Source organism: Rhipicephalus microplus, chromosome X (genome assembly GCF_043290135.1).
Source record: "Rhipicephalus microplus isolate Deutch F79 chromosome X, USDA_Rmic, whole genome shotgun sequence".
NCBI lineage: Eukaryota > Metazoa > Arthropoda > Arachnida > Ixodida > Ixodidae > Rhipicephalus > Rhipicephalus microplus.
Window position 1 is genome coordinate 65,420,722 of NC_134710.1, and position 17,952 is coordinate 65,438,673.

At 42.6% G+C, this 17,952-nt stretch overlaps 1 protein-coding gene across 2 annotated transcripts; it reads left to right on the top strand.

Moving 5' to 3' along the window:
* The first annotated feature begins 277 nt into the window (after positions 1-277).
* On the top strand, positions 278-16,586 carry LOC119175899 (E3 ubiquitin-protein ligase TM129). Of its 2 annotated transcripts, none has more exons than XM_037426934.2 (6): positions 278-507; positions 4,066-4,304; positions 7,133-7,362; positions 8,817-8,976; positions 11,549-11,793; positions 16,346-16,586. In XM_037426934.2, the coding sequence occupies exons 1-6, from the start codon at positions 303-305 to the stop codon at positions 16,386-16,388; spliced, it is 1,122 nt and encodes a 373-aa protein (XP_037282831.1). In that variant the 5' UTR covers positions 278-302; the 3' UTR covers positions 16,389-16,586. The 2 variants fall into 2 exon arrangements, with proteins under 2 accessions (XP_037282831.1, XP_037282832.1); XM_037426935.2 differs by having other exon boundaries at positions 279-507; positions 11,585-11,793.
* Positions 16,587-17,952: the final 1,366 nt, after the last annotated feature.

A 17,952-nucleotide genomic window follows, 5' to 3' on the forward strand; every position in this document is an offset into this window, starting at 1 on the left:
GGAAGTGAAAATGGTTGTGGCCCCCAAGCTGTACTATGATTTAGGTAACCTGAGGTGGTCGAAATTTTTGAAGCCCTCTACTACAGCGTTTCTCATAATAATGTGGTAATTTTGTGACGTTAAACTTCAATATTTATTAATAGCAAGGTACTATACTTTATTTTAGCCTCTTGGTTATAAACCATATTCTAGATGAACCAAAAGCAGCGCCCGACTGACCAACTATTTTATTGGCTACTTTTCAGCTCTTTCAAAAATGCTGAGCACGTAGCCAAGCCAGCAACGTCTAAGTGTAAATAAACATGGCGACTGAGGCGGTATGGTTTAGTGTAGTGTATGCTATGATATGTGTTTATATCCTTACGCCACCAACAGAATTTGTGACGGCTGGTTTGACTCTTACACATCTCTTCGGAAGGTTCATCGACAAAGAGGATGTGAAGTTCGTTGAGCACCACATTCAGAGGACACTGTTGACTGTTATCGTCCATACTTTTCTGCCGCTAGGTAACGTCTTGTTTTCTAAAGCATTCTTTTTTTTTACGCCGTGTGTTGCCGATATTTTCGGGAACGACACCTCTGCCGGCTCAGTGTACGCACTCGCGAACAGTGATCGATTCGTCGTGAACATATCCTCGAAATTCGATGACTGGAATAGAAGTGACGTGTCCTTTCGCGCATTAGCGGCTAGCTTGCGCGTGAGTAAGCCTTGGTATTTAAGGATGTGGACAGCGCCGTATTATAAGCGAAGGCTTCTAATACTCCTTTATCATCACTTTCGTGTTGAGGTACACTGGCCGACGTCCGTGCAGTAAAAGTTAATTGAAATGGCGCCGGGCCAACGAGTGTTGGTGTTTAGCGACGTGCGGTTCGTCACTCGCGTGAATGCGATGCGCAGCAGACTTGCCCAAGAAAAAGCCAAAACCGAACTTGAGAATTTGGATTCGTCGTTGCGCAGTTTATAAACGTTCGAAATGTTAGTCTGCGCGGCCACGTCTAAGTTGCCTCATGACGTGAAAGAAGTGTTGGTAAATCGATGTATCGTTTTTTAGCGCGCTAACGGACAAGGACAAAGAGCGACGCGGACACAGCGCTATTGTAGCGTAATCGCTTACATAACTATTTTTTGGCAGCTTATTTAACTAATAACAATAATAATTGATGAGGTTTAGCGTCGTAAAGCCACGATATGATTATGAGAGACGCCGTGGTGACGTGCACCGAAATCTAAGCTCAGGGGCCTCGGGCATTTTCGCTTCCATCAAAAACGCGGCGGAATTCGATCCCCCGATCTGCGTCTCTGCAGCAAACACCTTAACCAGTAGACCACCATGGTCGGTAGTGGAGTTAACTGTTTGAGCACCTTAAAGGCAAACTCCGGTGATTTTTCGAGGTCAATGGGTGTCAATGAAATTGGCTGGGTACGTTCCTTTGCACATTTTCATCATTTATGCCAAATTACAGGCTTGAGAGATGCGCTGACTGTTTGCAAATGAATTTTAAAGATTGCCTCGAAAGGCTCACCTTGCTTGTCAGAATTATTGGCAACACTGTCTGTGTGGCATCATGTTTGGCATTTCACAGAATTTGGCTTTCTCGGAAGAGACACAGCCGATGGCATCACCAATTTGGCCGCTACAGCGTTTATAGAGCTGGCTACAAGGCAACGGTGGTTGTGTTTGGCACGGGTATAACACTGGAAAGCTTTCTTCCTTCCGCTGTGGTATTTGGCCGGCGCTTCGCTGGTCTGGCGTTTTCAGTTTTCATACACTGTGCCAGTGGGACCAGTATACGGCCTCCGGTTTTTACCAAATAATACGTCATACACAAACAGGGCGCCTGGTTGGGTTTGGGTTGCCGTGTTGCATCTTTTTGCTTATTAAAAATAATTTTAAATTTTTCTGAGCATTTCAGCTATTGAGCTCGTGACAAGAGTGTCTCAGGAACATAGAAACACTGTTACCTTGACATGGTCTAAAAATTTGCCGAAGTTGGCCTTTAACCACGAGACCACTGTGGCGGAAAGCAGGGTCAACTGGAGATTGTGTCATAGATAATTGAAATTGTCAAAATATATTGCGTTTAATGAAAGTTTAAGTAGGGAAAATCTGACCTTGTCTCCAAGGGCACAATACACAAATGAACAGAAGAGATTGAGTCTCGGAAGCATCAAGCCTGAAATTTTAAACAAAATGTGTGCAATAAAGATGTGCATGCTTGGACTCCAGTAAAGAGCTTAACGCCATTAAGCTAAAGAAATAATTTTTGGAAATAAATTTTCCATTTACTAGTTCTTGGAATATGCTGTGAAATGATGAGCGAGTGCCCCACCAGAGTGAAGGATAATCTAACCAGATTAGGAGTGCGGTGCTTGCTCAGTCCCGGATCCGTCATTGGCTTATTTGTCCCTAATTTCAAATATCCCCCCCAAAAAGAGGAGGGTACGCTTGCTCAGCATATTATGATGAAATCAATCTGCCTCGGTGGATCAGTGGCTAGGGTGCTCGACTGCTGACCCAAAGGTCGTGGATTCAATATCGGCTACACCGGTTGCATTTCGATAGAAGCGAAATGGTAGCAGCCCGTGTTCTGTGCAATCACAGTGCACAGTAAAGAACACCCGATAGTTAAAATTTACAGAACCCTTTACTATGGCATCTCTCATAACCATATTATTGTGCTTTTCCAACATAGAACCCTGGGTATTATTATTATTGTTATTTTTTTTAGCATAAAATATAGCAAAGTCATATAATATTTTATGTTTGCACCTGCTGTTACACATGCGCTCGAAGGTCCATTTGATTTGCCAGCACTACTCTGAACTAGTTCATAGCAGGGCATGAGAGCCTTGAAAGTGGTGCTGCCCTATTTAAGTGGGGCAGGCACACTCTTACACTAAGAACGACAGCCAATATACCGATGTGGGGCAGGCCTTGTGGTTTGCTCACTAATGTCCACCATCCATGTAAGTTTTCGAGGTGGCGAATCACGTGTATGATCTGTTTCTGAAATGTGCACTCAGATGGGCGTAAGTGCAGTTCAAAGAATGACATTGCGTGCGGTGCCCCTGCTCCATAACCACACATTTTGCGCGCCATACTGGGACCGCCAGCAATCAGCATTAAACTTTTTTCAGTGGAGTCACAACTCAAAGCACGCTATTGCTTGATTGTTCACACGACCCGTTCTGGTGATGAAAGCAAATTAAGCAGACCTTTGCTTTGCGACATTGGAATCCCTTGAGATCTCTGTTGTTACATTTCATTGCATTTAAATTTTAGGGGAACTTCATTTTACAAGATGCAAAAAAAACATCTGGAATCATTTTCTCCCTGCTTCTGTTATATTGCCTATAAAAGACCTTGCATAACGGTGTATTCTCAATGAAATATTGTTAATGGGATGAGTGACAGCAGTCTAGGTCATTTTGTAGTATAAAATTTGGTTTGTGTCATACTTTCGAGATTACTGATAAAATATTTCATACTTGTCACACACAGAAGTTATAAGAAGAAGTATTGCCATCTACTTGTTAGCAGCACAAGTTACAAAGAAGTTCACACCAATTTCTGAAATAGATAAGCTTCCTGGTTGGCGTGAAATTATCCCTGTTCAGGGGCTCGCCAACACCTCTCCTAGATTGTCACACTACCATTTGAGCTAACCTGAAGGATAGCAATTGGCAGTGCAAGAGCAATTAATCAACTGAAAGCACATAAACATCAAATAAGGCATATTTTTCTAATAACTACCGTATAACAGCTTGGTAAATTGCAGTAAATTTCTCATTCAACCAGCCTCAAATTAAATTTGCTATTTATAGAAAGATATTATACGCCCTGATATTTGTGCTTGCAAAAGCACTCTTACATATGACATTGACTCATTGCCGTGACTCTATTTCTTCATGTTCTGATGCAAGTGGGTTGCAAAAATACTCATTAAAAGTTATCAAGATCCCTCCCCATAAGGATGTGTTCCTTGTAGCCCATTTTGTGATGGCTCCAGTCAAGTGGTTCATTGGGAAGTTTGTGTCGACTGTGTGGCAAATTTTGTTCCCAGGTTACTTCTTTGGTTTCATGAACCTGATTGAAGATGACAGCTTGGTGGAGCTATGGCAGTCCAAGCTGTTGTGGCAGGCTGGCCTGGCCGTGTCTTGCCTGGTGTTCACAGCAGGTATTGTGGTAGCTTTCACATGGTCCATGGCAGACTGGGCCCGGCACCCTGTGACCCAGCGACTCTTGCAGTATGGCAGCCCATGGCACATGATTGCCATGCGCATCAATGCAGAATTTTCCCAGGTGGGTTTAGATCCTTAATGCTATCAATGAGGTGATGCCACCTTACAACAATTGTTAACCATGGGAGTGACAGTTTATCTGTCAAGGTGCTAGAAAGGAAGAGAAAGAAAACGGATATGCCACATCACAACACTAACTTATTTATGCATTCATGAGAATGAAATCAGCAGTAAAAATGGCACGCAAAATAATGACTGGACAACATAGCTATGTTGTATTTTCATCTTTTATTTTGATTGTTTGTGAACTCACTACCATAATCACACATTTATGGCACACATTTCTGCAATAATGTAAAGATTAGCCAGCCACCACTGGCCATAGCTGGCTGGCCTTTACTTTCACATACATACATTTTTGCATGCTTCAGTGTACATTTATAATTTGCTTTGAACATTGAGTAAAAAAATTGAAATTGATAAAATAAGAATTTTCAGTGCTATGAGATATTGCACCAAACCCCAAAAATTGGAGGAGCCTATCACATGGTGGTGCCATTGGATGATGACAGTACCAGCCTGAGACTTTTTGTTGACAGTGCTAGGAGCTTGCACCCCATTGCCACAACTTCTTCCTGACAACTTTTTCCACTTGCATACCTGCCAAGTCTCCCGGATTGGTTGGGAGACTTCTGGATTTTGACCGTTTCTTCTGATTGTACGGTTGTCATGAAAATCTACCGGAAATCGAAATTTCTGTGCCTGATCTGGCCGCATTGACAAAAAAGCAGCTAAATCCACTCCAGGCTTTGCGAACCTACCCCATTTTATTATAAATGAGTTTAAAAGGCGTTCATGTAAACATACAGCATAATTTCAGTGATGCGAAACCGCTGCAGATACGAATTCTTAAATTTCCCAGCCAAGTGTTACTAGTTCATTAGGCCTCAATTCGAATGTTCTGAAAACATTTCCTAATCGAGGTGGGTGATACGAACTTTCGTACGGAAATCTTCGAACGAAGGCCGAGAGCAGCGTACTCAAAGCTTTGGAAGTACGCGTGCCACCGGCGCACGGCAGTGCGTATGATTGTCGTTGCCACAACCGCTGAGGACGAAATCGCGGCCGCTCTTGACAAGATCATGTATGGCAATGACATAACTGAGAGAACCCCGAAGTGTGCGCGCTCAACCAGTCAAAGCAACGCTGATTTCCGCAAACTCTGCGAACAAACCTGCGGCAGATGCTATCGTAGATGGCATAAAATGACTTAGTTTTGAAGGCACGTGCGCAGCCAAGCGCATGGGGATTGTAAAATCAACAGCAGTTTGCTGCAACTACCGCGCACGAAACCGCAGTCGCGGCGATGTGATAGCGATCTATGAGCTTGGAGGGCACGCAGTGGTAGGTTAAAGGCAGTAAATACGTAAAAATAAAAAAGTTACAGTTTTGCCGCAAGGGTGAACCAATAAATGCAACAGCAACAACTTCAAATGTAACGCTGAGAACGGCAAGCAGATCGAAACGTGCAGTGCGCTGCTCACACACAAATGACGCACGAAAACGATACTCAAAGGATGAAAGCAAACTAACAGTGTTTACCGCTCGACACGTACCGCGCTGTTTAAACAAAAACAATGCACGATACAAAATCACAGGTACAGATGAGTGCAAACTAACAAGTGCCCCAGTTATACCTCGCTGTGTTTGAAAAGCACGCTGTTTTTGTGAAAGAGGCCTGTGCAGAGACCGAAGTCACCTTTGTGGGCCCGGCAACTAACGCTTTTGTTTCAGTGAAAGCCGAAGGCGCACGATTCTCCCACCAAAGGATAAGCGCGCACGCACAGGCATCATCCATGGGGCAAAGTACATATGCGAGATAAGCACGCGTCGGCGTATCGCGACGAGCTCGATGCCAAGCGCGGGCGGCTTTTTTTCTTGGAGTGTTAATATATATATATATAGATACGTACTATACATATACGGTGAAGGCAGCGGCGATGGTGACGGCAAAAAAAAATGGCCTGGACTGTTCATATAATTGCTATCGCAATAAAAAGGGACCAGACGCATTATGGCGTTCCTGTCAAAAGAATCTAGCAGTGAGCAAAGCTATGACCCGCGCTTGTGCGGCAGCGAGCTGCGCCGTCCCGTCTGTTCACTTGTGTCCCAGGAAGATGCACGCGAGTTGTTTTGACTGAAATATATTCTGCTAGTTCTGTTGATCCTTTGAGACTCCCACCTTAGTGAAAAACTCTATCCCCGTGTGTTCGGCCACTGCTAGCCACTATAAGACCACAACGCTGATGGTGGCGCTTGCGATTGAGACCCCCCTCCCACCCCTTTTGCTTTGGCGATGTTTTCTTGTTTGCTTGTTATTCTTGGTTTTTTTTTATGCCCCCCCCCCCCCCGTTGCAGAAATCTCCCGGATTCAGAATCCTTGAACTTGGCAGGTATGCACTTAATTTACGTCCATACAGTACCTTTGATTATGTGACATCAAGAGACTCGAATGCCAGTTGCCTACTTTATGTGTACTTTCTGTATTGCTGTGGTGAAGTTCTTGTACTGATTCTGCTCATTTTTTTTCCTCTATCAATATGAGTACATAGTCCGTGGCATCATGGCCATAAATGTTTTCAGGTGCAGTGGCATAATTAGCATTTTGGAAGGAGGGGGGTGTCTGACACCTACCAAATTAAAAGATCTGCTAAGCATTTTTTCTCTGCTGCCCATGTCACTCGTTGGTAGGTATAACATGATGAGCACTTGCTGTTTTAGAGAGTTTTACATGTTGTCAGGGTTGGGAAACAGGCTGCTTTGTGTCCTTTAAACAAGTTTTCTTTCCCTCATTATTTGTTTAATTTGAGTCTTTCTGTTTTTGAGCAGGTTGACAAGTTCATCAGTGGTGCAGGGTCCCTCACGCGCACTGTAGTGACCAATTCATGGATCATCAAAGCTACACCATACGACTTGCATCTTATCCAACAGACAGATGCGGTGCTGGAACTGGTGAGCAGTGCCGAGCACTCTGTGTCACATGTCAGTGGCATGGGCATTCAGTACCTGGACATACTCGTCAAGAGTCGCAGGCCTGGAATACCATTCTTTTCCATAAGGTAGTTTCCTACTTGATATTGAAATGGAGTTTTGTGTTATGTAGGTGTTTTCGTGTGAGGGATTTTTGGAATACCATAGTGCATGTGATGAAAATTAGGATGAAACCTTTTTTTTTGTCACATGAAAGGACACACTGAAAAGCCTAGGAAATGTACTGATAAGTATGAGTGCACCCTGAAAAATTATTGACATGTTTTAAAATTTTTGGTTCCTGCAGTACCCTGACATCGTGGCACAATATGAGCTTCTGATAGTGTGCTCACACCAGATATTATGTGTTTAATGGCTGCTCCACTCTGTTGGTGATGTACAAGTAACCGTTTTATACATTTTGGTACCTGATGTCATCACAACTAGCCATACTGGTGGGTGAAGTCTCCAGTATTAATACCGTTGCCTGAAATCATGCTAGTAATGATGTCACAAGTTGTGCCATAAGAACATTGGCTTCAATATCAAAATAAAATACCTTGTTAGCATCTACTGAACTGACATTTGCTTAGAGTGGTCTCTGTATGCAGGAGATTTTTATGATGGAGTAAACTCTGCTCTGAAAATTGGTGTCAGGGCCTCGTTGAGGTTTTCTTTAACCAGATATTCCACTCCTGTGCCAACTTAGCCTAATGAGATTTCTGGTTCTATGATGATCACACCACCCTAAGTTGTGCTGAAATGCTTCAAAACAACTCTTGGATTTTGAGAGTGTTTACCTTTAGCTTGAGAAAGCGTGCACAGCCTGACTTTTATCCATTTTCTCAATCATGTCTTTGCCCCATGAAGCCTTAATCATTTTGTAGGAGTGTAATAATAGATGAAGGGTTCGTGACACCATTGATAGCAAACATTGGAAGAGTTAATTTGTCATTTTGGAGAAATGTGGATTCTGTTCTAGACCTTGGATGGCAGGTATGACATGGTTTTTCAGCATTGCATAAATTTGCAACTGTTTTATCATATCTTTTCCAATGTTTCCAGCAGCATAATAGTCGGAATTCTATAGAGAAAAAATGAACAATGATCAGTGAAATAGGGCTACTGAAATTATTTTCTCTATCTGTGCATCAAATTTGGTGAAAATTAGGGTGTTATTTTCATTCTTTAAAAATTTTCCGTTGGAATACACTCAAACCTCATTATAACAAAATTGCATCTTAGACGAATATGTTTTTTATATCTGAAAATTTGTTATGAAGGTTTATTTTTTACACTATATCTATTGAAAAACTATTTTTTGTTTAGTTCGTTATAACCAATATTTCGTTATATCTGAGTTTATTATATCAAGGTTTGAGTTTATTTTGAAAAGCATATGTGCCTTGCAAATCAAATTGAATATCATACTGTTCAAATTGAGTATTCGTATGCGTCTAGCCATTTGTTTTACTCTATTTTCTTGTTACGTTACATATTGGTAATATATGGATAATGTTTTGTTTTTGTTTTTTTTTTTCAGGGTGAATTCAATGGAGTACAATGACCTGAAGGAAAAACTGCAGGCTCCACTAGACAATGTGCGCAATATTGTAATACACCGAAGTCTTAGCGACAGGTTTACTGATGCCTTCAGAAGCCATGTTGAACAGAATTCTAGGTACAGGCTGCCAGCAGGCATGGTTAGTATAATAACTTCGTGTGCTCTTTCAGCATTTGCTTTTTTGCTTTGCGCTTGTTTTGAGATTTCAGCACATGCACCCATGTAACACTGTGCATATGGAAGTACAAGTACTGATGCTGCCTGGGGCTTAGTTGCTGGAGCTTGTTCTGAAACAGATTATTTTTTGTAAAATGTATCGACAGTAACTAACCTGACAATAATTTGACTGTAAATAAGTTCACCTTCTAGTTACCTTATTTTCTTGCATAACATGTGCATCTTTAAGATACTGTCCTGGTTTTTGAAAAACAAAGCTTTTATTCATGCATCTAGCCCCTCTTCTCCTGCATCATGGCATGCACCTGCAGGCAGGCTCAAAGAGACACTAAAGGCAAAGGACATTTGTCAGAGTGAAAGCTCAGTTTATGGTTTCTAAAACGGCATTATTATCAACAGCAGTGCCTTACTTATCAAGAAATTAAGCTAAATGTATCACATGATGTGTGCCATAAGTGGTACATTTGTGAAATGATACCTATGACGTGAGAGTGTCGACCTACAATTAATCACTAGTAACCAAACTAGGTGCAATAAAAAAAGAACTTTCCATGCATCAAGAGACCTAATAAAATGCTGCTTGCCCATTTCTGTTTGATTTATAGAAAAAATAACCGCCTGGCGTTACTATGGGAAATGGCACGAGTGGTACAAAAGTTCCATTTTCAGCTGGTTAGGCTGCATAGGTGGTGCCATCCAGCAAGGCCCAGTTGAACTAAGCAAGCAGGATCATGGTCTCCGAGATAGCCTAAAATTGTTCAGTAGCCGTTGTTGCTACTGTGGCTCCCGCTCGCCTGTTATACTTGTGGTACGAGCTGGGCTAATTTAGTCTATTTTTAGTTTTGCTATTTGCCCCACAATAAATGTATGTGGCTCCCGCTACTTTCGCTTTGCTGCTTCTGGGGTCGGTAGCCGCGTAGTAAAGGTGGGCAACGTTGAGCACGAAAACAGTGACATCTAATAGACCACTTTCACGCATGGATGATTTGAAGTGCGATAACGCAACTTGACTCATTAAAATGTGGTTTTCTTTTAAAAGAAGCACTTCCTTGGTAGAAAACTAGCACTGCGAGGTTTCTGGACCGCTATTTCAACAATCAACGTCAACGTAATATTTGCCTTTAGTGTCCCTTTAATGAAGCCTCTTTCACATGCAATCATCTGCATGACAATGGTCGTAGAGATCGACCGGCGTTCAGACTTGTGAAGCGGCTTTGTTTCACATGCACCAGCTTTGCGTGATGTGCGGTACTGCACTGTTGCTTGTGGAAAGTTCCTTTTATTCACAAGTTTTGTTGTTCTGAATTCACTTGTTTTGGTGCACTCGAATTGTGGATTTCATCAGCCTTTCTTTTCAGTGCTCGTCAGTTAAAAGATTTGTTAAAGGGACCCTAAGAAACCAGCAAAATGTGTTCCATTAACAAAAATTGCGTTTAGTGATGGATGAACAGGGGTACAGAATTCAACAATAAAACCTATAATATTAGTGGCAGTTGTTTCGTTGAAGGAATTTGTTTACTCGAAATTCCACTGTATACTACTGTGTATGTGAATGCAAGTAAACAACTTTTCTATTCTTGTTTGTTTCTGTTTTAGCCTTTGAATGAATATACAGGTCTTGTTTTGTGTTAGTGATGCCATGCATGGAGCACTCTGTTTTTGTCAGCCAGCATCATGTGGCATGTGAGGCCAGCTGGCAAAAAAAGTGCTCCACACTCGCTGTTAAGGCTGCGAGCACTGCTGGCTAACACTCCCTTGATTATGCAAACATAAATACCCAATATAGTTGATAGAAAAGTGACTGCCACTGGCAGAGCATAGACGCATTATTTTTAAGGTTGTAGGTTCAGTCCCCACCTGCAGCAAGTTAATATTTTTCCACTTTAGTTTCTTTGCATTCATGTCGCAATTACTTTACTACAGTGGAGACAAATAGTTTCCCTGATGACTTACTTAGCTTCGTTGTCTTTTGTTAGGTTCTGTCTATTGAAGAAAAATCACTCGATCACTCCCTCTTATATATTGGGGAATGGTCATAAAATACAGTGATAACATTTCAGTGTGTGCCCATTTCAAACGTACTAATGGTTAGAATGTAGTTGTGATGAATTGCTGACCCCGTTAAAGATTCTGTGCACATATATTCAAATCACCGAAATAGGAGGCATGTTAAATTTTTTGCCAAAACGAAAAAAATATCAGATAAAGAAACATATAAGCTGTATAGTCTACTTTAGTTTGCTTTTTTTATTCATACAGCCATTTTTTTATTTGCTTAGTTACTTGTTGGCACTCTTGAATTGAATAATGTAGCTAAATTAAACATAAACATACTTTGATGCTTTTGTTAATCTTGTTGAATTCAGCTCACTAAATACTCAGCTCTGTTGGTCCTCTCGAGGTCAAAGTTACAGAAATTCACTATTTTACTAATATCAGAAGTGCCAACTGTTAGGGTAACAGTGCTGCTCAGTTTTTTTTTTTTTTTGTTGTTGTTGTTAGTGCTCTATGATTTGTTCGATCCGAATTTGCAGCTGGAGAAGAGGCAAGTGGTGGTTTTGCATGTGCAGGAACTGGAGCCGTGCATTGGCTGCATGCAGACAACGGCCAACGTAAAGCTGCAGAAACTCTGTGATGAAGCACTAGTAGGCCAGTGCCAGGGCTGCTTGTGCCGACCAATGTGGTGCCTGGATTGCATGGGTCGTTGGTTTGCCAGCCGCCAGGACCAAGCACGCCCAGAGACCTGGTTAGGAAGTCGCTGCTTTTGCCCAACATGCAGGTGAGAGAAAAGCCAGCTCTGCAGCAGAGCCTCTATTTCTTTGCTGCGCAGGTATAGTTTCAACCTTCTGTTTTAAAGTTCGCGCCATAATGACAATGAATGCTCACTGCCACACCCTAGGACTTACTAAAAGCATGTGCAATTCTTTTAAATTTGATTGCGCTGCCTTCTTACACGATAAGTATAGCTGAATTCTAGCTTCAGCGCGGCACGCTATCTGCAACAACACCCTTTTGGGGTTTCAGTTTTGCCATATAATTGCAATGGAGGTGCATGAAACTTAATTTTTATCTTTATCAGCACTCCCTTGCAGGGGCAGCAGAAGTTGATTTCTGTCTCAATTGGTGCTGACCTTGGCTTGCTTATCACTGACACTCACGAGGTGTCTTCGCTCTACTTGTTAACCAAGTTTCATTCGAGTTGTTCAGATGCACGGCAAATTGACGATATGGCCAAATGCACTGCCAGTTCTCTTGACACCGATGGCCAGGACACCTCAGACTCTGATTTGGCTCCATTAGCCGAGTCCAAAGCTTAAATCTGGGTTTCTAGAAATGCCACACTGAAATACTGCTAAACATTTTGCAGTTCTGAGTCATGCTGATATAAAAAAATACTCTTCCTTATTTTTTTAACAAACTTTTTCCTGACTTTGCTCAATTTCTACATTCGAAAATCTGAAATAAAGTAATTGAACCGTCTAAAAAATTTGGCCTTCACAGGGTTGAAAGGTTTGCTCACAAGCATGAATTTAAAATGCATTCAGTGTGACCAGTGTAGGTCCACAAGTCACAGTGACGAGTCTTGACACCATATCCAAATAATTTGTTATCAGTCACATATTCAAAGTGCGCTGCGCAAGAAACATCGCAAATGTACGCTACGCAAAGCAGTAATACCACGTTCGCAGACAGCCTAGGCTTTCGGAAAGACTTGGTCGCCATGCAAAAATACGTTTTTGGTGACTGGTAAGGTACGAGTCCAGACCTCGTTTCGGCTTAATAAGACACGGTGTCTTGAGACACATGCTCACAGTGTGATTGAAGTTGCAAATTGTTAAAATTGAGGCTTTTGCACTGCCCCTATGCAAAATAATTGCTGGGCTTATGTATTTCTTAAGCAAATGAAAGTGCATTGATGAGATGGACATTTTCTGTTTTCTTGGTACTTTTGATAATTCGGCATTCGTTTAATGCTGACAGTTTACTGGTCCTGCTAATCTCAAATTAAAGAGCTTTTACCGTATTATGTGCTCTACTGTTAATGCTCAACTGCTAGTTATTTGTGATCGGCAAAATTGTGCCGTTGCCAGTTCACAACTTAACTGTAGTCAACAGTCTCACAAGTCTTGTTTGTCTATGAATTTCGCAAGTTGATCCTTAACTTTTTCCAGCACAGTGGTCACCCCAGGTAACCATCTTTTCTTCATTGTTTCCTCTTAAACGCACGAGCCCCGGCGTGTCGGATTACGGCGCATATTTTAAAGCGTTCGGCAATATAACAGAGATGACGCTACTTTATTTTGGATTCAGTATGACATGTTACGTTTGCTTTATTCCGGCTGCTGTCATCCCCAAGGCACGCTAAACGGTGGACCAGAGATGTTTTTCTAGATATATAATATGTGCTGTTGTTATTATACTGATAGTGCAGGAGGGCATGTAGTATGAGTAGCTAACGCAAAGGACTATGCAGTAGACTCCCAATAAACGAAACTCACTTAAACGAAAATGCCTCATTAATAGAACTAAACGGGCTCATATGGCTGGATTTCTATGTGTTGCACAGTAAAATTCATCGGTTAATCGAAACAGGGCTTATTGGTCACCTATGGTTAAACGGCACAAATTCTAAACGCAGCATACACTCGCTCATGCCAACGGTAATCTCACAACCATGGCAACACCTCGAGATCGAGACAAGTCAATCCAGTAGCCATTCTCGCTTGTGGCTGTGGGAGCCATGGAGGAAGGAAAAATATGGTGGGAGCAGAGTCGGCGAGTCAATTGTGCGTTAGGCCTATTTGTGCGGCTAAGTGCGGTGGATCACGGTGTTATTTTAGCCCGATAGAAAGGAAGCGGCCACACCATGCACTCTCGCTTGAAAAAAAGCTGCAAATTCTTCACGAGCTCGATCGAAGCGGCCAGCTTTAGATGGAGGCAGTGAAAAAATACATCCCGAAATCGACGCTGTCGCGAATCTGGAAAGACAGTGAAATGATTGAAGGCACTGTTAAGAAGGGACCTTTACATCTAAACGAATGCGGGCGGTGCCTTATGAACAACATGAAAAAGTTCGTTTTCTGTGGTTCAAGCGGGCACGAAATTCCAATTTGCCCATAAGCGGACCTATTCTCAAGCAGAAAGCTCGAGAGATCGCCATGCAAACGGGTGTTAAAAACTTTGTCCCAAGCGACGGATGGCTCAGCCACTTCAAAACACGCCATGACCTAGTCTTCAAAACAATCTCAGGTGAGAGTGGTGCAGTCAACAGGGACATTTGCACCGACTGGCAACAGGGGCGGCTTAAGGAAATTTTGATGAGCTTTGAGCCACGAGATGTCTTCACTGTCGACGAGATAAGTCTTTTCTATAAGGCGCTTCCATCAAAGACTCACCTTCAAAGGCGAAGCCTGTAGCGGAGGAAAATGCAGTAAAGATTGCATCAATGTGCTGGAGGATGCAAACATGGCAGGAGATGAGAAATTGAAGCTGTTGGTAACAGGAAAATCAAGGCACCCACGTTGTTTCAAAGGCATTCGACACCTTCCCATTGCGTACCATGGGAACGAAAAAGCGTGGATGACCATGGCCATTTTCATAAACTGGCTTCAGGAGGAAGACGCACGATTTACGAAGCAAGGCAGGAAGGTTGTCTTCGTCGTGAATAATTGCCTAGCCCACGGTCAGGTTCAAGGACTCCAAGCCATCACTCTGGAGTTCTTGCCAGCCTATGCAATGAGTGTGATCTAGCCGATAGATCAAGGGGTCATTCAGAACAATAAAGTTCATTACCTCAGACAAATGCTCCATCAAATGCTGCTAGAGCAGGCAGCGGGAAATTCTACAGCATACATTTATTGGCAGCCATCCACATTTTGGCTTGTGCCTGGGAGCAAGCGAAGGCAACAACAATACACAGATGCTTTCACCATGCTGGCTTTCAAGTGCAAGAAGCAGTACCTGATGAAGGAAAAAGCCCTGCGGATGCCGACATTGAGACACTATTTAGTCAGGTCGTGCCCTCTGCCTTTTTTATGCTGCAGGACTGCGAATCAATTGATGAAAATATTCGTACCTATCGTCAAGAGACTGTTGAGGAAATGATTGCTGAAGTGCAAGATGGTGATCAACCTTTCAGCAATGGGATGATACTGCCAGTGCAGTGTTGCCACCAGACCGATCAGCTAAAGCTGTTGCACTTTTGCAGCTCTATTTTGAGCATGAGGCTTGTCCAGAATTTCTAGCTAGTTTGTCAGGCATGGGTGCGTACCTTGTAAAAAAACAACTCAAGCTTGCCAAACAAACCACTCTTCACTCCTTTTTTTTTTCCTACTCATCCTCATGAGTAAGGTGAGGTTTGTGCAATTTGAATAAAGGTAACACCTCTAAATAAGTGTAGTTTGCCTAAATGAAACTTCTGATAAATTGGACTGTTTTATGGATCCCCTTTGAGTTCCGTTTAAGAGGAGTGTACTGTACAAATGAAGAGCTGTAGTTTCACTGAAAGTGACCAGTAGACCCTTACTGCAATGTGGTCACCTGGTGACCACCTTATACCTTTTGAACTAAAATTGCCAAATTTTTGTTTCTTGTGAGAACTATTTTCTGCAAATTATTTCAATTTTTTTTCAATAAAACTTTGTTTTCTACCAAAAAGGGACTTCTGTGCTTGAAAAAGTTAAGAGGTGATTAGTGATTATAGTGATCATGTTATGGTGTTCAGCAACTCTATTGACATCTAGCCGATGGCTAGTGAGGGGCTCTAAAACAGCATTTTTTAAAACCTAATTACTACTGTTTCTTTCTGTACAAGGCAATACTTAAATCATTTTTTTCCTGTGCAGAAATCTAAGTGGGTTTGTGGAAATTTTTGGCATGTATCAGAACAGCAATGTTTGGGAAAGGTCAGAAGCATTTCACTGCACTGACCATACCATGCCAACTATCAAGATAGATGGGAGCGAGACTGAAAGGGCAGGTGACAGCCATTTTTTCAAATTTTTTTTCTGTAAGCTTTGTCACTTTTTGACTACGCATGAAACAGTTAAAAAACGTTTCCTGTCCTGCCATATTCTGTCTTAAGGCCTCAAGAAAGCAAGTGCGAGCACACCAGTGCATTTCCTGAGGCTGTAGAGCCCTCACAATACTAGTGCTTCCTTCCTCTGCCAATTGTGAGCAGGCTGCTAAACCAAAATTTATTAGGCTAATAAGGAATAAAAAAAAGTTTGAGTCATAGTGGTTTGTTGGTGCTTTATATGAATGCAGCCCATGAGCCATAGCCATGCATAGAAGGCTGCTTCTCCGGCCTCATTACTACCATTTTTCTGCAGGTCTGTGTTCTGCATGCTCGACGTCTGCATCGTTGAAGGCTAGTTTACCTACCATCAAGTCTCCTGGAAGTTTGATATCGACTGCTCTGACTGGATGTGAGGACTTGGTGACCACAGTGTGACATACCACCTATTATGCAAACAATGAAGATAAATTTAAAGTTTAGTCTTTCTTGTAGGTCACCTATAAAAAAATGCACTGAAAGTTCTCACACTAAATGAAACACCTCTGTTTTTGGTATGACATGTGTTTGGCTGCATTGCTTACTGCACTGTCGAGATTTTTTTTCTCAGCCATTCTGTTAGCGAAATTTCCTTAAGAGGTCCTAAACTACCCTTCATGTTTGGTGAAAAAATAATTACAGCAAAAAGCAGTCCCTGCTGTGAACAGCTCAGCCAAATGTTGTAGTCATGCATGACAAAGAGAGTTCACAACCGGTGTGTGAAGTTGTTACTTTGTAAACTGCCCTCTCCTTACAAGAGGCCCGTACACTCTCTTTGTAGGGCTATCATACCACAGATTGTGCATTGCTCAACAGATTGCTGATATTGGCCGAAAGCTGACAAACCAAGAGCGGCATTTGGATCAGATTTGCTTCTTGCCATGGGGTACCGCCACATAGCATGTGCTGCATTCTCTAGTGTACTGACATTACACAGTACTGGCACGGCCGCTGGATACAAAACAAGGTGCAGCCTGTTGTGTGCCACAGAAGCGACGGGACGGGCCTAGTTCACCTCACGCCCGCTCTGGCGCCACCACTCCTCTCAGGAGAAACGCTTTCACACACATTTCTACGCGCCCCGCCACGGTGGTCTAGTGGCTAAGGTACTCGGCTGCTGATTCGCAGGTCGCAGGATGAAATCCCGGCTGTGGCGGCTGCATTTCCGATAGAGGCGGAAATGTCGTAGGCCCGTGTGCTCAGATTTGGGTGCACGTTAAAGAACCCCAGGTGGTCGAAATTTCCGGAGCCCTCCACTACGGCGTCTCCCATAATCATATGGTGGTTTTGGAACGTTAAACCCCACAAATCAATCAATCACATTTCTACGCGAGACAGTAGGTCGTAAATACAGTTGAACCCCGCTACAACGAACGCCGCTTCAACGAAATTTCCACTACAACGAAAAATTCACGGTTTCTCGTCAGCAGTTCATAGGAGTCAATGCATAAATATTGTCGCCACAACGAACGCTTTTCTTCTGCCGTCCCGCTTGAACGAAATTTCACGATGCAATTCCAGGCTCAGATATTTATTGCTATATAGTAAACATAGTCTTTAACATTTTGATGCATTTTCAAACATATTCAAAACCTGAAAACACATCGAAGAAATCTAAAACACACGTTGGCACCATTAGAAACCGCTGCTGTTCAGCAAGCGTGGGCGCGGTCATTGCTCGATAGCGATGGCAATGAGACTGCCCTGCTTTTGCAACTGGCTTGCTTTTGAGCCGCAGACGATCCGAAGCTGAAGCTCAGTTGCTAAGTTTGATTTCCTTCACGCAGCTGGTTTGTGCAACCGCGGAACGGTGCTTTTTCCGATGCCGATGCTTATCATTTTGTTCGCACTTGACCAGTATGGTAACTAATCAGAGTGGCTGTT